General features: G+C 39.7%; 1 protein-coding gene across 3 annotated transcripts in view; it reads left to right on the top strand.

Moving 5' to 3' along the window:
- The window catches only part of fbxw4 (F-box and WD repeat domain containing 4), an 83,655-nt gene that overhangs the window by 33,025 nt on the left and 27,344 nt on the right, over positions 1-23,286 (top strand). For all 3 annotated transcript variants that reach the window (XM_050070720.1, XM_050070721.1, XM_050070718.1), the window contains exon 6: positions 22,101-22,166. In XM_050070720.1, the coding sequence (XP_049926677.1) occupies positions 22,101-22,166 (66 nt within the window). The remainder of the gene's footprint in view (positions 1-22,100; positions 22,167-23,286) is intronic.

Below are 23,286 nucleotides of genomic sequence, written 5' to 3'. Positions count from 1 at the left end.
TATGTCACTAGTCACTTGAAACAAATTTAGGACGATAGGAGACAGGTTGAAATAAACCGAAATTTCCCTTTAATTGGTGACCCTAAATTGTCCGTAGGTGTGAATGTGAGCGTGAATGGTTGTCTGTCTCTATGTGTTAGCCCTGCGATAGTCCTCTCCTCATAGTGTAACAAATTACATGTGAGGTTATCATTTTTCTTACTCACTGTAAGTTTAAGTTACTGCATCTCCCGACAGAACAGCTTGGTTGAGTTTCAGCCTACATGCACATTTTCTTCAGCCAAACATTGTAGAAACCGAGCAGCTAATGTTGCGGCAGAAGTTAGCGGAGTGAGATGCTCGTCCAGACAGGTAACATTACGTCATGTTTTCATGTCATCTAGTATCAACATTGTTTACATATGACGTGCGCTCTGTCTGTTTATCTGTATTTTCTCCAAATTCCAAAATATTTCCACACTGCTGATTTATTCCCCAAGTAAATAATGTTAACCTCATTGTCTTTCTCTTGGCTGCTTGGTGTCTGCCTGCTGCTGTTTGATGGGGACACAAACTTTCAAACTAAAGGCGTAAATTAAAGATGTTTTTACTTTGCATCGATGATGTTGGCTCATTGATCAGGGCTCAACAATAAGGATTGCCCGATTGCCCCGGGCAAGTAAAACTCACGGTCGGGCATGTAAACTAACAACTCACTTGCCCGATCGGGCAAGTTGCTAAAAATAGTAAAAGTTAATAACTAATTGATAAAATAAATGTATTTTAAAACGTGCTCTTCTGCTCTGATGCAGTGGTCTTTCTGCCTGAAGTCACAGGCACACGTAACAATGTCCTGCCCACAGCCCCCATTGATATTATTTTGCGCAACGGACGCTTCATATAATAACATAACAACATACTATTTATGGTGTTATGCCATTGTGTCATTTCTGTCTCTACATGGTTACGCGTTAACAATTCTCCTCTGCTCTCTGTATCGCGCACGGCGGAGTTCCGCCACACACACAGGTGAGCACGCTAGAGCGGCTCGGGCATACAAAAAAGTTTCACGCATGTGAAAATTATTTTTCATGCGTGTGCTTCACCTCCGCTGCTACAACTCCATCCTAGGGGAAACACTACTGTGTGTGTTTTGTGCAACAGGTGGATGTGGTAGTCTACTGGTAGAGTAGAGAGAGAGCTAAGTAGCGTTGAAGTAGAGTAGAGCAGGGCAGAGAGATGGAAGCAAAATATATTAAACCCAGTGTTAATACAGCAGAACTGGAGAGAGGGGTGAAAAATAAATAGAGGTGGGCATGGCTTAAGTAGGGTGCAAAATTATAGACGGAGAACGATTGACAAATTTTTCACTTTAAGCCCTTTTTGTGTAGGAATTAAGCTACAATATATGACATATGTTGTTTTAATTAATAAATACAGTGTGAATAAAGATTATATAACATAAAAATAACTGCAGTCTTTGTTATTTGATAGCCGCTTAAATTAAACAATTTTTATAGGGCAAGTAAAAACTGACTTCGGGCAAGTAGATCTCTGACCAACTTGCCCGACCGGGCAAGTGAAAAAAAACCTTAGCGTTGAACCCTGTTGATCATTCAATATCAATCCAGATCGATGGATCGGAACATCCCTAGAATGAAGTGGCATGTAGTGGTGAGGATCGCAGATAGGAACAAGCGGAAACTTCTCCCATGTGCCAAGTGGGAACTCCTGATTAGAATTCCCTCAGGGTTCATTGTTCAGGAGGCTTTTACTGTGAGCTGAATTATCTGCAGAGGTCTTTTCCTCTCCAAAACAAACAGACCAGGTGATTAAAACCAGTAAAAACACTGAACAAAGCAGATTCATGTTACAAATCAGTGTTTCTCTGACGTGGCTCGTCATGGAGGCACTGCTAACTACAGTGGCTGACTCCACAGCGCAAATGTCGCTATCTAGAGCGAGTGTTTAGTTTGACCATTCTGGGCTACTGTAGAAACATGGTGGTGCAACATCTCTGTAGACGAGGACCTGCTCCCTGTGTAGATATAAACAGCTTAATCTAAGGTAACAAACACAATGATTCTGATTTTCAGGTGATTATACACTAAAGAAAACACACTTATTAAATTATAATACATATCTGCCAATATATCTCCCTAAATCCTACACACTGGACCTTTAACTGATAGATGAAGGTAGCTATGTTACAGGTTCCATATCTAACAAGAGTATAGTGGATTTCTTTTTTCTTTTTTTTTTCTTTTTTTAAATTTCAATTTATAGTCCTGTGAAAAAAGAAACACTGAAACCCATTTCACAATAAGAGAGCATGGCTTTGCCTGTTAATTTGACTGCCAAGTAGCATAAAACCAGTCACGTCTGCATGTTGCCCTGTGCCAATTTCCTGCCCTACTAGGCGGGTATCCTGACGTGGAGCTGGGATGGGGTTTGGCATTGGGGGTACGCTACACTGACCACTAGTGTAGAGAAGGGGGGCTGGGCAGAAGTCAGTGAAGGGAGAAGCTACCCTGAAGAGAGGTGAGAACAGGGAGGGGGTTACAATTGTTTTGTCTAGAATTCCTCAAGCACAACTACAAAGATGTTGCAGGGGCCAAAAGCGCTTTTGAAAGTTTCCAAAAGGAGAAAATGATTGTTGGATAAACCGTCCCCAATTCGCCACTTTCTCACCACCGCCGGGGGAGGACGACCTTTAACCTCCAGTATCAAAGTACAGGGTGACGCCACAGCAGCCACCCAGCCAGCCAGAGCCGGCTCTCTCTGACTGCACCCCCACCACCACTGCCACCACCACCCAGCCTCACACACTCCAATTTCACCCCCACTGCTCTGCCCCACTCAACCGCAAGAAAAAGCCCGAAATTCATGTCTTTCTCTTTGGTCTCTCCCGAGCCGTCCCTGTGGCTCAGGAGTCAAGAATTCAATTAGTTAAAAAAAGAGAAGAAAAGAGCTAGGCTGCAACAATGCAGCGATAAGGGGGCAGAATGTGCGTTCCCACACGCTAAATACAGGGCGCTTTCCCTGGGGCCCACAGAGCCAGAGGACCCGCACCGCAGGAGGCGAGAATAATCACAGCTCCCTCTGAACCCCCTCATTACAGACACACACACACACACACACACACACACACACACACACACATGCACCTTACATTCCATACACACAGATAGCTTCACACAGACATGCATTTCAGGCAGACATTCCCTTGAAGAGAGACACACCTTGCAGATGCCCCACACTTACTACACACGTAAAGACACACTGAGAGAAACTTCCAGCACACACACACACACACCTCAGTACATAAAGACCTCTTATTACATGCTGGCCTCATACAGGTGTTGTTAGGTCTCAGGTTTACCAGGGAAGAGTGTTTTCATGCAAGACACACTCTGCCTTATGTAGACGTGATAAAAACACAAACTGTGTGTTTCCACATGTTCCAAACAACACATACTTACCTGATAGAGATATTTTTCCTAAAATTGTCTTGAACTGTACAAATACAGCATGTCACACAAAAATATGCAGATAACATGTCTACTCATTTTTATTAAATTTTTTTTCCAAACAGCTGAGTTCTCAGCTAATTAAACTTCAGCAGTCACATTTATATGAGGTTAGAGAAAATGGATTTATTTTGTTTGTCCACCTGAAATAGGACTTTTAAAATACATGTAAACATGTTAGTCCGACTGAAATCGTACGAAATTGAATTTCTCAAAGTTGGACTAACACACCCAGATAATGTTATTGGGAGTCGAATTCCTCCTGCATGTATACAGTTAATCTGACCCAAAGTGGCCTAGGCACTCTGTGCGTGCTCCACAGTTTTCACCCCAGGCTTTGGCCAGGAAGTCGAATAGCATAAAATGTGTAACAGAAAAGGAAGCCAGTAACAACATACCAAAATCTAGATCCAGAGCCGTACATTTTTGAATGGCTGAAATGTGCAGAGTTGTAAAGTTGTCCAAGTTTGCTGCTAGCTAACTGTAGCCAACTTTTTTTTCTGTGACGTAATAGGTCAACTGGAAAAAGGTCCAATACTAACAAGCTGAAAGGGGGCATATCGCCACCTATCGTAGCAGAGTCAGGCATACTTTGGTCAATAAATTGATTTCCCTCCTGTGCTTGTATACTTGGTCAAGGACAGTAGTCCAATTAAATGACCTAGTCGAGCTATAACTGTAGCTCCACTTAACTGTGCATGTAAACGTATGGAGTGACTCAGTAAAGCCTACTGATAGAGCAGGGATACTTAACTTGCTTTGCCTGGGGGCCAATTTAGCAAAAATGACAGAAGGCTAGGGCTAGCTAATAAACAAACATTAATAATATTTATCAGATAAAATGAATAAACATTAGAAATAAAAGCAAAATTAAGGCAAAATCATCTGTCCATTTTTCATTAAATAGCCTGTTTTCACTCTTTTGACATTTGCTGTCCTCACTCGTCTTTGCCAAGAGGCACACCCAAACCAGCAGCCCTGCACAGGTCAGGTGTATGCAGGGGTGTTTTCTAGGATTTGAGGAGTTTTAGGGCTTAAGACATCTGCCTGGGAGTTTTTTTGGGTTTTTTTGTTTGTTTTATAAACGAGCACTATTTTTCAGTGGTCGGCAAGCCACCTGGCACCCTATCGATTAGATAGATAGATTTAGTCATTTTAGTCAAATTATCACTGCTATAGTGTTTCTGTCCATTAGAATTTGATTAATTTGACTTGTAATTATTATAATACTCTCAAGTATTGCTTATTTGATATATTAGATACATCTTTTGTACATCGTCTCATCAATCTGATTTGTCCATAAGATAGGGCTGGGATCACTTAGGATCACAAATAATTGATTAGTCATTTGACATAATCTGTTCAACACTTCATTCATTTATCAAAAATATTAAACATTTGCTGTGTCTTGATTTGCTTTTCATCCCTGTAAATTAAAATTTTTGTGCTTCTTACTGGAAGTTAAAACAAAACAAACAAGACATCTTCTAGGTCACTGAGCTAATTGGCAAGTGACAGTTCATGTGTGGCTTCACAAATTGACTAAGCCAAGCATCAGGGTGCCAGACAGTAGCCATCCATGCCATGGAAAAGCAAATTTCAAAGTGAAAGTTCCAAAGCTGTAGCACATATGGTTGATTTGTTATAAATTTCAAAGTTTTGAAATTTTGCTGTAGCGCCACCATCAGGACTATTGTCTTGTGTTTCCAGTTGAGGACATCTGGCATGGGACTGGACCTTTATGAAAAGTTTAGGTAGATTTCTCATATGGAAATGTTGCACGAGCTGAGGCTTGAACTCACAATCTTCAACACCAAGAACCTTCCTCTATCTCACTGAGCTAACTGGCAAACAGAAATGTCACATGTAGCTTCACAAATTGACTAAGCCAGTCACCTGTGTGCAAGACAGCAGCTGTTAGTGTGTAAAGGCAGATTTCAAACGGCTGTCAAAAATTCAGTTATTAAGACAAAAATCCGAAAATACACAAATTGCATCTAGACAGCATGGAGATGTTGGTAATTTGTTTTTAACAATGATTTATTGGCTCCATAAGTGAAAAACTGATGTTTAAAAATGCCATTTTTGCATTGACTCCAATTGTTCGCATGAGAGCGAAATTCAAAATGCTGTAAAAAATTCAGTTTTTGAGATAAAATTCTGATATTTTCCAAACATCATCTACCATGACTCCAAAATTTTGTCATTTTTTTTAATGAACATTGAAAATGTATTTAGCAAGAATTTGCAAGTATATGTTTACAATACCGTTTACAGTCAAACATTTTGATGCACTGTAGGCTCAATTTTCGATAAATCAAAAATCTGTGTGGATCGTTTGTGTAGGACAGTCTGAAGATGCTCTGTAGCAAGTTTGGTGTCAATTGAGCAAAAATTGTGGAAGGAGATAGGTTTAATAAGTTTTACAGTTTTTGAAAAAAACAGAGTGATGGACTTCATAATTTGCAATAGGTTTAAATGTGCAAAAGTTTCTTCAGTATTGGGGCTACATTTTGGTGAAAGTTGCAAATCTGTAGCACATATGGTTGATTTGTTGTGAATTTTCAAAATTTTGAAATTTGGAGGCTTGCTGTAGCGCCACCATCAGGACTGTTGGCCTGTTTTTGCAGCTCAGGCAATCTGGCATGGGACTGGACCTTTGTGCAAAGTTTGGTGAGTTTTCATGAACATGCAGCAAAACAATAGGGTCCTGGCAGCTTAGGCTGCCCGGACCCTAATAAACAATTGATGCTCAATTGTACATTACAAACTGTGCTGTCAAACAGTTTTTAAAATTGTGATAAATTGCTGAATTTGAATGGTTCATTGTGATTGATCACATTTTTAAAACTGTATTAACAGGATGAAGCAGTTCTTACAGGAGTGCTTTGATTTGGAATCAAATCATTGCAAAGACTTAATGATCTTGGCTTTTAGATTTATTTATTTCAAATCAGTGCTGCACTGCTACAACAGTGTGGTCTGAAACCATGACTTGGTGGTAGGAGACAACTTCAAAGTGCTTATTCTGTCAAATTAAGTCTTTTTTTAAATGATTACACTGGCACTGTCTGTGTCAATTCTCATCACCTTCCTTGCAATGTCCTCTGCAACTTCGAAGGAGTGCTGGGCACGTGTTTTTGCATAGTGTCGTTCTTTTGTATGTTGAACCATTTAAGCAGAAGAGTGCAATGTCCAATCAGTGTCAATGTGGTGTGCAGTTACTCCGAGTTAATTTTGATTACTCACTGACATCCGATGATCCCTGGTTTACGTGACAGCATTTGTACTTTTCAGAAGTTCCAGTTACTTTCTCTGATTCATACAGGTCCTGTACGCATGAAATTATTGTTCCCCGTGACAGTAAGACATATGACTGGTCACAACATGCCAACCTGAGGACGTTCCTAAGGCTCGAGTCTTCCATGATGTTGACTGGTCCACAGTCAGTTGCCACCCATTTAGCAAGCGCTAAACTTGAACTTCTTCAACTTATATTTTAAGCAATGTGCTCACTCCAAAATAGTGCTTTGCTGGCTTTGGTGATGCTGTTACACACTGACATCTCTGATTAGCTGCACCTATGTGCTCAGCTTGTAGCTGGTAGCTTAAACTCATAGTACTTTGATGATATTTTAATTCTGTTTGACACAAGGTACATATTACTTTTGACTTGTCAACTGAGCCATCTGGGATTTTTTAAAGTAAAAGGAGCCATTCAAAGTGCAGCTGCAGTATGGTAACACACCATAATGTATCTTTAAGCAGGTAGAAATGTTCAGTAATATAATATCTAACACATAAGTGGATGCTGCTGTATTAACATATATTAAATTAAAACACAGCACAGTTGTCATAATTTAAAAATGTCTTTCTAGAAAAAATCATAATGATTAACAAATACTTTACATTTGGAACTGCTCCTTAGAACTACATTATATAGTCTGTCAAGTAAACTAACCATTACTTGTTTAATTACTACTTATAAATACTAAATAGGGGTTAAAGTTAAGTGTTGCCAATTAGCAATCATTGATTCAGACTGCAAAATAATAAGAAGTGTTATTACTACAGTTTGTCAGATCCCAAAGTGGCGCCTTTTTATGCAAAAAAAACATTTTGGTATTCTTATCTTAACCTTCTCTCTTAAATTGGGTTTGTGCCTAAACGAATATTCAAAATAATAGAAAATTAGTGAAGTTCTCCTAAATTCTGCCATCCATGCCTCTTAAAAACCAAGTCTGTGCATATGAGTGGTTCTTGCATGTGGTTCTTGTTTGGTGTTTTCACTTAATAAATGATTTAAATGGTCATTTATTAATTATCAGACTTGTTGTCGATTCGTTTTTAGACTATTTGTGCAATCAGTGAATTGTTTCAGTTGTTCTTAAGTTTATACAAATAAAGGTTTAAGGATGTTGAGTTAAAGCAGCAGGTCAGATAAGCTTTTCTGTGGAATGTATTCATAGCTCTTTCTATTTGTTTCAGAGCCAGGTTTTACATTTTGAAATTTTAAGAAAACTCACATATGTTGAAGTAAACGTGTGTATTGATCCAGGCACAGTGGAGCCCTGACAGTGTGGGAGTGTGCAGTGTGCACTGACGGCAGTGTTATTCATACAGCACATTATCCTAATGAGCGTCACTCCCACCACATTTTAGCAGGAGAAAGCTCTGTGATCACTGAAGCTCTGCTTCTGGTGGATCCCAGTATAAAAGTTGTCAGTCGCGCTCCTCGCTGACCTCGACCATACAAACATTTGTCACAGAGACCTCCTTTCACTGATTGGCACCAAAAATGTCACCACATGATTGTGACTTGAACTCATTTTGCCTCAAAACAAACGCTTTTGAATCATCCATTCACTGAACTGCTTCTTCAAAAGACGTAAGTCCAAATTGTTCTGCTTTGCTCTGGTCTTTACAAGGATACAGCTCAGCGCACTGAAGTGAGTTTCCTCCTGATGAAGGCCTTGGGTCACTAATTAGTAAACAGTAATCCATCAATCAATCGTAGTATCCATTAATCCATCATAGAGTTAAGGACATTGGATTAATCATTTATGTATTGCTCACTGGGTTAATTATCTATTTTTCAAGACAGACCAAGAGTCAATGGACTTAAAAGAAATACTTCACCCACAAAATGACCATTTGTATATCAGTCACTGCGTGTTACCTTAACTTTGTGAAGGAAGCTTTGTCTTTCTTGCAAGCTCTGTGCATGCTCAGTCACACTCAGGGCGTGCTTCTCATAGGCTAAAGTCTTATAAATCATAATGTTTTGGTGAAAATGCATGTGTCTGGGGAGTACTGAGTATTCAACTGTATAAATAAGACTTGGCTTATACTGCATGAGTTGTTTAAGATGTTTTGATATAGTGTTGCTGTTGTCAGACACAGCCCCTATATACTTTGAACGTTTGCCTTTTTTGGATTATCCGTTCACTGTGGAAGCATGCAAGGAAAACAAAGTGACTTTTTTTGCAGGCCGATGCAGAAGTTTGTGTTGCCTTGATAATCTCCTCAAAAAGCCTATGGGATTTTTCCATTGGATTTTAGATTATTGCAGAAAATAAGGTCTGTGGCAAACAAACATTTATGATACTTACAGGTTTTGTTAATTTAATTTTAATTATTTGAAGGATAGTCCCTTAAGATGAATCATTTTGTTTTCGAGGGAGTCCTTAACATGTATACAGACAAAACAAGACAAAACATTGCAACAGCATTACATTACATTACAGGACATACAAGAATCAAACAGAACAATACAACAAAACAGTACATTACAAGACAATAACAAACACACAATACTTTCTTGGCCCAACTGTTCCCTGCCCCCCCCCCCCCCCCAGTCCATCTAGATTCATAAATATACATGAATGGTATTATATCCATCATATTATATGCCCATCATCATATACAGTACATTCATCGTCAGGAAGATGTCATTTATCCATAGTTCACCACAGATATTTATCAATATTTGTCAGAAACATAAACAGGGTTTTTGTAAATGAATAAAGAGGGATTTCTTGAAGAGATGAAAAGAGGTGATAGATTTTAAAAAAAATAGGCAAAGTATTCCAGTCTGACGGAGCTTTAAATTGAAAGGAAGACCGATTTCCTTCTGGATTCTCGGAACAAAGAAAAAACAACTGTCAGTATGGCGTAAATAATGCTGTGAGCTATATGGGATCAAATATTGTTTTAAGTACGGGGGGTAATTATAAGCAAGATAATCTTTTCAAATGAATATCACTTTTATGATTTTTTAAGCTTAATTGCAATCACCAGAGGTAAAAAAGCTTCAAAAACTCATTAACTTTGAGATAAGAGAAACTGGAGTGCTAAAATGATAACTCATTTCCAGGTTTTAGGACTCATTCTTGCACCACTTTCTTTTGCAGGTGAAGTATTATTCTAATATGGAGGGAGAGGCATGCATATAATCAATATCACCATAATAGGGTTGCAACAATATGAGATTGTCATGGTACAATAACCCTCTCAGAAAATGTTGTGGTTTTGTGGTATTACAGAATTATTATTATTCAATTTTCATATCACTGTATACCTTAAACCATTGCAACCCTACACCATAATCAACTGTAGATTGTACAATAGCTAAAGAGGAGCATGATTTGTCTCTACACACAGGTATCCAGTATTTAAAACACTGAAGAAGGTGGTTAGAGATTGTTTGATTAGAGAGATATGACATGTATCAAAAGTTTACCACAGTGGCCACAATGAGCAAAGGTGTTAACAAGAGAGTAATAATTGATTAATTGTCAATTCATGTAATCAAGTAAGCACAAAAACAAATGCCTTTGCTTTTTTTATAGCATGATAAAATAAACAGGGTTTTTATTTAAACGTAAAAACTCTTAAAATAAGACAAAATAAATGATGATTAAAAAAAAAAGATTAACTAGGGCAAGCTGGCTTCAATTCAATTCAGTTCAATTCAAATGGCTTTATTGGCATGAGGTAACACTGTACATATTGCCAAAGCAAGCACTTCACTGTCCATGATGATGTTTTGATATCCACAGTGCACAAGTCATGATGATTACAATGTGAGCCGTCCAAATAATAGTTCTCTAATATCATCAAGCTATTTTATCATGTACAGTATGTGTAATTTATTCATGACTCATCAATACCATACACACATAGCTTCTTGTAAAAGTCACTTGTGGCAACAGTGACCACTGTTCACCATCAGTGAGAAATGTATTGTATTTTAACAGTACTTACAGGGACAGCTAGTTAACATTAGGGTGTTGTTGTGTCTGGTCTGTGTGTCCGGTGTGCACGGTTGTGCTGGGTCCCAGTCTGTTCCAGCCGGGTGAACAGAGCTGAGGGGCCGGCCGAGGAATGTCCTGGTGACCCTACACAGGAGACACAAACAGAAGCCAAAAGGGCCCCGGGGGGAGGGGGGAGGGCAACGACGACACAACAGGGTCCAGGCGTGTGCGTGTGTGTGTGTGTGTCCATGCATAACTGTGAATTTGTGAGAGAAAGTGCATGTTTGTGTGCATGCATACGTTTGCCCATGCATATCGCTGTGTAAGAAAGGGCTAAAGGGAGCAAGGGAGGGGAGGCCAGGAGTGAAAGAAAGCAAGCGAGTGTGTGTGTGTCTGTGTGTTTTGTATGTGTGTGTGTGTGTGTGTGTGTGTGTGTGTGTGTCAGCGGGGGTCAGCTCTTGTACCCTTTGGCCATTGTCTCCCTCCCTGACCGATATAAAAGCATCATAACCCTTTGAGCTCAGACATATTTAGAAAGCAGATAAAAGCACTTTTTACAAACTAGATACACGTCAGGCACAAAGCCCGGGGTCAAGCGCAACAAATTAACAACCCTCTTTCTGGTGGGAGGTGGGGGTGGAGGGATGAACTGCCCCTAGAGTCCATAGCCAAATGCCTCCACATTCCCAGAGTGGGGATGTGGGCTGTTCTTTCGCATTCATGTGTAATTGGTCCCAGGGCTAGAGGCTGAGATAAATACTAACTTACTTTTTGTGTTTGCATTATGTCCTCTTAATAGAGAACTTGTTTGGAATTTCCTAATTCCAACAAAAGTCAAGACGGCCATTATGAAAGAATTTAAATTATTTGTTACTCAGGGTCACAAGGGCCATCACAGCCAGCTTTCACAAAGTGAAATCCCAAACTTTTTACATTATGTGAATTTTAGATAAGCTTTTACATTCAGCAAATATGTGGCATATACTTACATTAAGAGCACAAGCACAATTGTACAGCTACACAGGTGAAATTCATCATCACAGCTAGGGCCACGTCCACACACCACAGTTCTGTGACAACCTTCTTAAACAGGGTTCCATCTCATTTTGACACAATTAGTTGAGTAATAGTTTACTTGACAACAAAAATGAATTTGTATTTTGATATTTATCATGTATCAGGCAAAAATGCCAAACATCTGTTGTTCAAGCTTGTTACATCATTGTAAAGTAAATCTCTTTGGGTTTTGGACTAGCCAGTTTTGCTATCACAATTGTGATGCACATTTATAGCTATTTTAAAAGGTCTGTATGGAATGGAATGTATAGTAAGTTTATTTTCTTTAGTGTTTAATCACCTGAAAATAAGAATCATGTTTAACCATAACCATAACCACCCAAGTGATGGCACAAAAACAATATCCAGTATGTCATTACAATGAGAAAATTTATCAAAAGATAATGAGTTACTTATCTCAACTAATGAGCTAGCATAAAGCGAGTTGGTATTTTAAGAAATAATGAGAAAAATTCTCAAAAAATTGAGAATCTTTCTCAAAATAATGGCTTACTTACCTCAAAAATATTGAGTTAGTATTTCAAAAAGAGTAGTCTCTATATACAGACTCTACATTCAGTGAATGTAGAGTCTGTAGGCAAACCCCGGAGATCTTGCCTCCAGAAGAAGAGCGGAAGAGCCCTGGTTTCCCGTTGTAGGCTGTTTGTAGTCCGCGTGATATTGACCAACCACGTTTGAGCCGGCTGCAGTTGTTGCCAGGTTAAACGGTCCGTGCGGTGAACTAACAAGGCGGAACATAATTGGTGTCACTGCAAACTCTGATTCCATCGCAATGGTTCAGCGTATTTACTTATATATAAACGGAAGTCGGATTCGCCGAATACAGCCGATGGGTTCGGAGAATGCAAAAAGAGGGGAAACTCTCAGAAAGTAATGAGTTAGTATTTCAAAATAAGGAATAGCTTTCTGTAAATAATGAGTCAGCATTTCAAAATGTTAAGTTAGTATCTCAAAATAATAAAGTTTCCCACAACATCTCAGTGAGCTAGTATTGCAAAATAAGGAGGAACATTCTGAAAGTAATAAGTTACTAACTCAAAATAATGAGTTAGTGTCTTAGAATAATGACTGACATCTCAAAATGATGACTTATTTCTCTAAATGATGAGTTAATATCTAAATAAATGAGGCAGTATCTCAAAATGAGAAACTTTTCAAAATAATGACTTTTTTATCTAAAAATGTCTTAATCAAAATAATTAGTACCTCAAGATAATGACCAATTTTCTCCAAAAATGACTTATCTCGATATAATGACTTATGTCAAAATAATGAGGTAGTATGTGAAAAAAATTACTTACTTATCTCAAATAATGTCTTAGTAACATTTTTTCATTCTTTTGATATTAAGTCAATATTTTGAGAAAGTTTCATGTTATTTCTGAGATACTAAGTCATGTTGATACTAACTCATTGCTTTTAAAAAGTTTCTCATTCTTTTGAGATACAGTACAGTGGGTGCTCAGGCAGAGCTCAAGACCTTTAGTTCACTAAAAATCCAGAGGAAAATCCAAGGCCCTCTGTTTCCTGATGGAATCCAGTTGAGTTCAATCCACCAGCAGCCTTACACTACAGCGGAGTCTGGGAAAGGCTCATAAGGTCTGTCCATCAGTTGCTGAACTCAATTCTTCATCAGCAAACCATCGTTGATGAAAGCACAGTTTATAAAACTGTTTGTCATTTCTGTACTGAGACTTTTGGAAAGTCACCAATCTCAAGAGTTATGTTTTTGAAGAAGCTTAAAGTCCTACACACTTGTGGCTAAATACATGTGCGGAGAGGTTCCATGTTGTTGTTGTACACTGAGCTGGGATCAGAGAATGGTGACAGTCTGGACAGCAGCACCGTGTTGGTGGTGGTCTTGGGAAAGTGTGGTGCTCCCTGTGCGGTCAGCGTGTTGATTTGGAGCTAACAATGTTGGTACTGTTGGACTCAACTCCCAGCAGGGGCTCTTACACTTTGTATGTGTTTTTGTGTGTGTCATTGCTGCCAATGTCTATGCATCAGCCTCTATGAATGAGTGTGTGTTTGCACGCATGACAGTGTTGTGAATGTGTGTAGATGTTTCTTTCCATATCTGTGTGTGTGTGGCTGGGTTCCCACTGAGGACTCGGTAAGTTTGTGTGACCCTGCCACACAGGCCCTTAGATAATACAGCCAGCTGATGAGGTTACCCAAACGGCAGCAGAGGCCCAGCATGCTGCTAATGATGAGAGGTGGAGTGGGGTGGGGGGCAGATCGAGGCAGTGCAGGGTGATTCTGTTTGGTCAGAGATATGACTCTGTGTGTGTGTGTGTGTGTGTGTGTGTGTGTGTGTGTGTGCACGTATGAGTGTGTTTAGGGGGGACACTTGCCCCACATTAGGCGAGAGAGGCTCTGACCTTAGCAGCTATAATATCAGTGCAAGCTCTGACCCCAGATCAGGCCTGGTTGGCCCTTCAGCAGGGTGAGAGAGCTGGGGGAGACAAGGGGGGAGTCGTTCTTTCATTGTATGGCTGGTGTCCTCTGTCCTGCCTCTGCCAGTGCCATGGCCCAGTGAGGGGTGAGTAATGTGAGTAATGGAGAGTAATAGGGTCCAGATAGTGAGTGTGACCGTAACCCTATTGTATCCTGTGTCAGCAGGGTCAGAGGTCACGCAGCGCGCATACTGGTCCTGGCCCCTCCCGACCCATTTGGGCCATAAATGAGTTTACCCAACACTAATTACCGAGGGCCTGCCAATGGGCCGCACTGCTTAATGGGCCTGACAGCTGCCCCTATGCTGCACTTAGACATCCTTGCGCCCCCCCCCCCCCAAACACTGTCTTGTCCTGCCACCCCTTTAACCCCCCTCACAACACATCCCACTCCTCACTACTCCCCTTGGCAATATATTTGTGTACCCCTCAGTCACAGCTGTGTTTGGTACTGTTTAGAGTGCTGCATTGAAAAGTCATTTGGAGCCTGTTGGATGAATTTCTTATAAATATCAATGTTTTATTAGTTGCATTGGTAGGATATTAGATAACAGTAACTACAGATGAGACATGGGTCGGGCGATTTGGTTAAGCTGATTGGAAAAAAATCTCTGGTTTCAGGTGGGTGTGTCATAAAGTGACATAGCAGCATTCTGAGCAAGTTATTAATAACTTACAGAAACATTGTGCAATAATCTCTCTCTGTCTTTCTCTCGAGCACTTTTTAAACAGACATCACACTATAGAGCTGCTATGAAATCCCTTCTTCATGCCAACTTTGCATTGTTACACATAACCAAACAATTGCGGCATCATGCCGCTCCAGCTTGTAATTTTACACAGCATCCCAGCATCCTAGAAACAAAAGAGGCATAACAGGTGTGACGTGTAACACAACAGTGTTGGTCTCTTGTGTTACATATAACATACACGTCGCCAGTGCTTTATAAACAATAACAATAGCATTACCCTGGCAATAACAATCATTTATAATCCCTGTTATACGGCAGCTGATCTTGTCCTCTGCTTGGAGTGTAAGGAGCTCCTGGACCTCATTGTTTTCCCAATCTGCGGACATTTTCTGCTGCTGTCCTGTTTTTTTAATAAGCTGCTCTCACGATCAGCTACTTTTTAAATTTTCCACTGTGGATCACACGAATAACACGTCGCCTAAACCTCACACCCATGCCGCCCATCATCCCATCCTGCCAGCTGTTTGATTCTCTTCTCCTCCACTGAGCTGAACTGCCAATCAGGTTGATTTCATTCACCGATGAGCTCCACAGTCACCATGCTGAATCAGGCATTTATCAGGAACTGAAATATCCTTTGATTCACTGAAACTTCTGCACGGCGCCATTCAACCAGGAGGCTTCTTTTCTGAATGGCAATCAGACAGTGCAGAGGACTCTAGCAAAAGTTACCAGAACAAGAAACCATGGATTACCAGAACCATCCAGAATCATGGACAATTCTAAGGCATCAGCCAACAATGTAAGAAGATGCAGAAAAAGAATAAATCACACTGCACTAGTTAAAGGAGCTGATAGGATCCCATTTCACTGGAGTTGTACCTTGTATTATTCCCATGTGACCAATAAACCATGATTGATTGTTTGATATATGACGTTTAGAGGACTTCCACGCCGGAATGTCCTGATATTGTCTGAGTGACTCTTGGTGGGGGTACGCTGTAGGGGTGGGAATCTTTGGGCACCTCACGATTCGATTACGATTACGATTCAGGGGCTACGATTCGGATTCGATTACGATTACGATTCAGGGGCTACGATTCGATTGTAAAACGATTATTGATGCATCTTTAATTTATGTATATTGATGCACTTTTTCACAACACACATTTCTTTTTGTCTCACTGAATAAGCATTCAACACTTGCAGTTTTTAAAAACAGTGCATTTGCAATAAGAAACAGTTGAATTCATTTCCATTATATTTTATTAAACATATAAATGGAAATGCTTGCAAACTGGAAAGTTACAACTTCGTTGTACGGAACCAAAGGTAACAACAGGTATCTTAAATCACAAGATAAAATGCGCAGTTAGAGTAACAAATGATTCGGTGGCGACAGACGTCCACGCATCACATGTAACTGCGATCCTACCTGCCTTCAACAGTGAGGCCATGACTTCTGTTTTGGTTTGGTTGTAGAGTGTCGGTGAAATAGCGTCGGGATGGGATGGTGTATCTGGGCTCCAGTGTATGCAGCAGTGCTCGAAATCCCTGATTTTCCACGACAGAATAAGGACGCAAATCCTTGGCAATAAATGCCGCGATGGCCTTCGTAATTCGCTTCGCCTTTTCCGATGAGGGTGGCAGCTTTCTAATTGCTTCCTCGATTGTTCTCTGGTCGGTAGCGCCACTAGTTGCCGCAGCAACAACAGCCTGCCGCCTCCCTGACTCCTCTGTCAGGTGGAATCGAGTTACATGGCTTCTCATGTTTGTTGTGTTGCCAAAGTATTTTATTTTAGCACGACACAGCTTACATATAACGTGGCTCTTGTCCAGTTCGCTTCCGCCGTCAACGTTGTAGAAGCCGAAGTATTTCCACACGTCTGCTTTTAAATTAGAAGGAGCTGTTCGGATCTCACGGCGAGGTGGGTAGCGGTCAGCCATGTTTGTTTTCCTCTGTGCGCGTGTCGGCGTGTCCGCTCCAGGTGCGCATCCCAAATTGTCCCGGAGATGACGCGTACCGCGCTTCTTAGTTCCGCATCATTTAGAACCTTCTGTATTACTCTAATTAATCGAAATTTGGACGTTTCTGAATCGATTCAGATTCGTCAACGTCCGAATCGCGATGCATCTAAGAATCGGAAATTTCCCCCACCCCTAGTACGCTGTCATTTTAAAGTCAGATTGGTCTTTGGAATAAGTTTGACTAATACCACAATGGAAATTGCTTTTTTTCTGTTAAATATAGTTTTTTTTATTGTTACTTGTTTTATTTATTATTTATTCATACATTAACTTTATTTTTTTCCATTATTTATTTTTATTCATTATTGACAAACTGACTGACTGACTTATTTGAATGAATGTAAAATTGCCTATCACATTCACAAGAAGGTCGCTTTTATTTTGAAGTCTGTTCTCACACGCTCTTACTGTAATGCCTAGTATATACACATACCACAAAACAAACAAGTGGAGGCTGGTTTGACTGCAGTGCGCTGCATTGGGTGGTGTTTTAAGTGATGAAGCAGATGCACAGTGCCATTTTACAAGGGCTCTCCTGAAACCAAACCACCTCCAGATGATAGACACACTGCGGGATCTTCCTCTACATTAAACTGATGTGAACTCAGGACAATGTTTGAGGTTAAACTGAGCCGTTATGCTTTCAGCCATGTTTGTTGTTGCTAGTATGACACCATTTTGGCAACAACTCAAAATATTGCTATTATCACAGTATGATTTTTTTCCATTATTAAAGATGATACCTGTATTCTTGTGAACAATTTGATATGGCACACACCTAGTTTAAATCTCTTAATGACATATGTTGGTCTTTGTTCCCCTCAGGTAGTTGCAAATCAATTAAGTTTCTCATTCTAGATTCTTATGCTGGCCCACCCTGTAGACACTTCACATTCTGATAAAGGTCAATGATCATCATAAACCTGGTGCTCTGAACACAAGCATCGCGATTCAGCCACCATTTCCGAAGTTGCAATCATTAGCTACTTCATAACTTTGTAATGAAATTCATTGTCAGCTACATCCCAGGATGGTGGCACAGATTACAAGATTATTACAAGAATGACTGTTGAGTAAAGGAAAAGTGACAACAGAATAGAAGCACTGGTTAGTTTACAGGAAGCTCGAGACTCTGGTCACATTGTGATTGTGTTCCTGACCTATGCTCCACCACAGCTGGAGCTAATAGCTTCCTTCCCTTCACTGTGGTTTACAGGCAGGGAGTTAACCTTGGGGTCAACATAAATGTGGTTTCTGCTTTGAATATACATACAGTCAGTCCTTCAAACAATCTCTGGGAGTTTCTTATACCCTCACATGTCCTCATATGCCCCTCTGGTTTATATGCAGGTTGCAAATGACTTGTAAGCAATGTTATATCCTCAAGATTGACAAGTTTATCTTCAACAGGGGATGCAAATACATATTTCAATGAAATATGATGCAGATGCTTAGATTTGGATGCCTAATACTTAAAAATTCCTAAATGGAAATGTTAAAGGTCTTCGTTTTCCTATGCAACTTTGTGTTTATTGCAGAAATGATGTTAGTTATTGGTTTAGTTGCATAACAAAAAATAAAACAATGGTAATTCCGATTTATTTAAGTCATTTACTTATGGCAAGGCTGACTAGTAGCGATTTAGTTTTCACTGGTAGAAATAACATATAAAATATCTCAATGTGTCATTTTGACATGTTGAAATGCTAATTTAAGTTATCTGTACAATGATTTTGACATGTTACAAATATATTTTCACATGTAGAAATTATATTTCAACAAGTCAAAATTGATTTCCAGATATCTTCAATTATAGATACCAGAAATCCCTTTTTCACTAGTAAAAATAACGATTACAGATTTCTAAAGTTAATTTTCCACATTTTGGAAAGGGATTGTGACTAGTGGTAATGTAATATTTCATTTTAGATATCAGCAACTGCATTTCCAATATGTCCAACATATCAACAAACAGTGTTGGGGAGTACCTAGTTACATTTAACGGACGTGTTTTGGTTTAAAACTTTATGTGTAGACTATAACATTCATTCTGATACTCTGCATCTTCTCGCCAAGCAGGAAAGCCTTCTTTACCATATTTCCGGACAACACAGGTCAACATAGCCGTTTGGACAAATTTGAGTTTTCATGCACTCATATTTTTTCTAGGACTTTTCAGCTTTATTGCTCAGTTTAAAACATTTGTTAGGAAAGCAAAAAGTAATCAAATGTAATAAGTTACATTACTTTGATAAAGTGATCAAAGTAGTGAAGTTGCTTATTATATTTTTTACAGAGTAACTACTAACTAGTAATCTGTAACCTATTGCATTTCAAAAGTAACCTTCCCAACACTGTCAACAAACACTTTTGGATATGTGGGCATGTATCATATTTCCACAAAGCCACTGGTCAACTTTTAAGTTAGCATATTCATTTAAGTTATTGAAGAAATCTACAATGACATTTTGATGAGTGGAAATTTCGAAGCTTTAAAAGGAATTGTAGATATCCGTTAATATAATCGTTACTAGTATGAATATAATTTCCCCTTCTCCACCCACTTTATGATTCCACAGAAATGCAGTAAAGTTTATCATGCTGCATCTGTCTCCTCCATCTCTAGTATTCTTATCCAGCCAACAGCACTTGTCAGTAACTATCTCTCGGAGTGTAAAAGGTAGGCCCTCCCCCCTGTCCGTCAACCCTGTAGGAGGGCACTAAGCCCTGCAACTCAGGCCCGGTCCAACAGAAGCCCCCCTACCACCAGCACCCCTGGTCACCACACCACCCTCTCCATAGCTTCTAACAGCCAAACACACCCACTCCCACAGCGCTCCTCCCCTCTCCTTTCACTGCTCCCCCACCTCTCCACATGCGTGGCATTCACTGTGCATACCTAGGCTGCTAATTCCAACCTGCCACTCCAATCAAAGGATCACGACTGTTGTAGTTTTCTTCTCTTTTCTTCTGCTGGGAAACAATGTATGGTTGATGGAGGCAGGGACTAGTGTGTGTGTGTGTGTGTGTGTGTGTGTGTGTGTGTGCTGCTATGTGACAGCAAGGAGAATCAGATCAAATCAGACTAAAACTGGGGGAGCAGTCCTCCTACTTGATGATGTGAAAATCACAGTTACCAATAACTGTTGATAAACCCGTCAAGAAAGAAAATGCATTGAATAATTTGCAGAAATTTTGAAAAAGGTTGACTTATGAATTTAGCCAAATGATGAGAATATGGGCCCCTGGGCACAGATATGCAAAGGACCCCACGATCTTTCCGACACAGAAGCAAGACACACAGGCTTTGTGGGGGTTTTGCATCTCTTTGTAGTCATTTGTGTCGCTTTGAGGTCATTTTGTGTCTTTTTTGGTTGTTTTTTTCTCTTTGTAGTCATTTTATGTCCCTTTGCAGTTGTTTTGCCTGTTTTTGTAGTTATTTTGTCTTTTTGCAGATCCTTTACGTCTCTTTGGTCTTTGAGGAAATTTTTGTCTCTGAAATAATTTTGTGTCTTTTGTGTTCCTTTGAAGTCATTTTGTGGCTCTTTTTAGTTGTTTTGCCCATTTTTGTAGTCATCTGGGTATCTTTGAAATAATTTTGTCTTTTTTTGTCATTTTGTGTCCCTTTGTGGTTGTTTTGCCCATGTTAGTAGTTATTTTATGTCCCTTAACTTTGAGGAAATTTTTGTCTTTTTGACATAATTTTGTGTCTTGTTTGGTCATTTGTGTCTCCTTGTGGTTGTTTTGCCCATTTTTTGTAGTTATTTGGGTGTCTTTGAGGTAATTTGGGGTCTTTTTGAGGTCATTTTTTGTCACTTTGTCGTTATTTGGTGTCTCTTTGTAGTTGTTTTGCCCATTTTTTGTAGTCATTTTAGTGGTAGGTAATTTATGTCTTATTGAGCTAATTCTGTGTCTTTTGTGGTCATTTTGTGTTCCTTTGTGGTGATTCCGCCCATTTTCATTTCATTTTGTGTATTTTTTGTATTGTTTTGCCCGTTTTTGTAGTCATTTGGGTGTCTTTGAGGTAATTATGTGTTTAATGAAGTAATTTTGTGTCTTCTTTGGGCATTTTGTGTCACTTTGTGGTTGTTTTGCCCATTTTTTAAGATATTTTGTGTCCCTTAATAGATCCTTTGCATCTCCTCCTGGTCTTTGAGGAAAGTTGTAACTCCTTGAGATAATTATGTTGTCCTTCTGGTCTTGAAGGTAATTTTGTCTTATTGAGGTAATGGTGTGTCGTTTTTGTCTCTTTGTAGTCATTTTGTGTCCCTTTGTGGTTGTTTTGCCCATTTTGTGGTCTCTTTGTCTGTCTTTGCAGTTCCTTTGCATCAGTTTGTGGTGTTTTTGTGTCTCTCTGGGGTCGTTTTTAGCCTCTTCCTGGTTAGTACATGTTAATTTCAGCAGCATTTTGCAGAGGAAAGGCAGTGGGACCCCTGACACATTAGGCCCCTCGGCCTGTGCCCTGGTAGGCCCATTCAGTAATACATCCATGCTTATAAAGCAATACATCAGACTGATATATGAAGTTTGTAACTATTAGTTGTTAACAAATGTCCTGAAACGATAAATCTACTGTATTTAAAAAACCAACAAAAAAAAAAAAGACGACAAATGAATTAACAATGAAACTAATGGTTAGTTGCAGCCCTAGTGTGCAGAGGGCAGACTGACAAACTTCTGGAAACAAGATGTGCAGTTACCAGTTGATAAACACAGCCAGTCCACATGATATTGGTCATCAGATGTCGATGATGGGTTATTGATGTAATGAGGCAGTTTTTTCTGTGTGAACATCATCAAATCATGTGATTTGGTTTTGGGGAACACTGTAAGTTTTAGTGCCATTTATACTGACAACTTGGATGTATTTTGTTGGCCAGTACTGTCTGTGTACTGTCTGTCAGTGTGTCATCCTTTTCAGTCAGTATGGGCTACCTGAAGTAGGACTGTATTTATGTTAATGTCAGTAACGCTTTTTTCACCTGAGATTTGAGTTCAGCTAGTTTCAGTTGTTTTTGTGAGACTATTCATACTCTCTCTCCCTCTCTCTCTCTCTTTGTCTCTCTCTTTCTGTGTGAACAGATCATTTGTAACAGGCACTGCATGCTGTGAGAACTTCTCCCCTCTTCGTATCTGGGATGTTGAACGGTAAGTCAAGAGGTTTCTCTGACATGCTGCAGCACTGCTGTAAATTGTAACACATCAAATGTTTTGTCATCCCACATGTTATTGCAAGTTTCCTGATGAACGATATGGTCAAAGTGTAGACAGTGATGCAGCCATGTAATCCAAATTACATAAACATAACATGAGATGGCAGGTGATGATCCTTAAGGAGAGCACAGAGATTACACCATAAGGAAGCTATGAAGGCCCTTCTTAATGCTTCTGCTCCAGTGTATAATTTTAGACAATGTGCCGTCATCGCAGAACCAAAAGAGGTGTGACAGGCATGACGTAACACAACAGCATCAACCTCTAGTGTGGCATATAACATATGCTTTGGCAGTGCTTTATAAACAATAGCAATAGCATAACATGTCAATAACAATCATTTAACATCTCTGTTATATGGCAGCTGATCTCATCCTCTGCTTGGAGGGTAAGGAGCTTCTGGACCTCATTGTTTTCCCAATTTGTGGAAATTATCAGCTGCTGTTCTTCTCCTTTGAGTTAGCTGCTAATTTCTACTACAACTAACAACCACACTTAATACAGTACTTACATAACTGCATTTATACAAGTATATTTTGAAAAAGACTGTGTGCATTTAACAAGCAGAAACTGTACTTTACTGTGACAGGAGTGTATTTTGAAAACACACAATGCGTGTAACAAATGTAAATTGACACCTTGACCTTGAATGTCCAAAACTGACGCATGAGGAAACCTAGTGCATCATATTTTGACATGTAGGTCTACTTAAAGTGGCGATATTTGGCAATATTTGGTGTTGAATTCCTGCAGAATGGGTAATGGGTAATCCAATGCTACGCCATCCTCTGTAGGGCTCTAGGCCTGTGAGCAGAGCAGTTCCCAGACCAGGTGGTGATGCCCCCTGTCAGGATACTCTCAACAGAACCAGAGCAGAAGGTCTTAAGGACCCTCAAAGAGACTATGAATTTCTTATGCTGTCTGATGTATTGGAGGCGCTGCCTCACCTTTCTCACCATGATGTTTGTGGGCCATGTGAGGTTTTCAGTGATGTGGACTCCCAGATACATGTAGGTGCTCACCTTCTCCCAAAGTGTCCCATTCATTCTCAAGG

The sequence above is a fragment of the Epinephelus moara genome, chromosome 19 (genome assembly GCF_006386435.1).
Source record: "Epinephelus moara isolate mb chromosome 19, YSFRI_EMoa_1.0, whole genome shotgun sequence".
Lineage (NCBI taxonomy): Eukaryota > Metazoa > Chordata > Actinopteri > Perciformes > Serranidae > Epinephelus > Epinephelus moara.
This window is presented reverse-complemented; position numbering and strand designations above follow the sequence as displayed.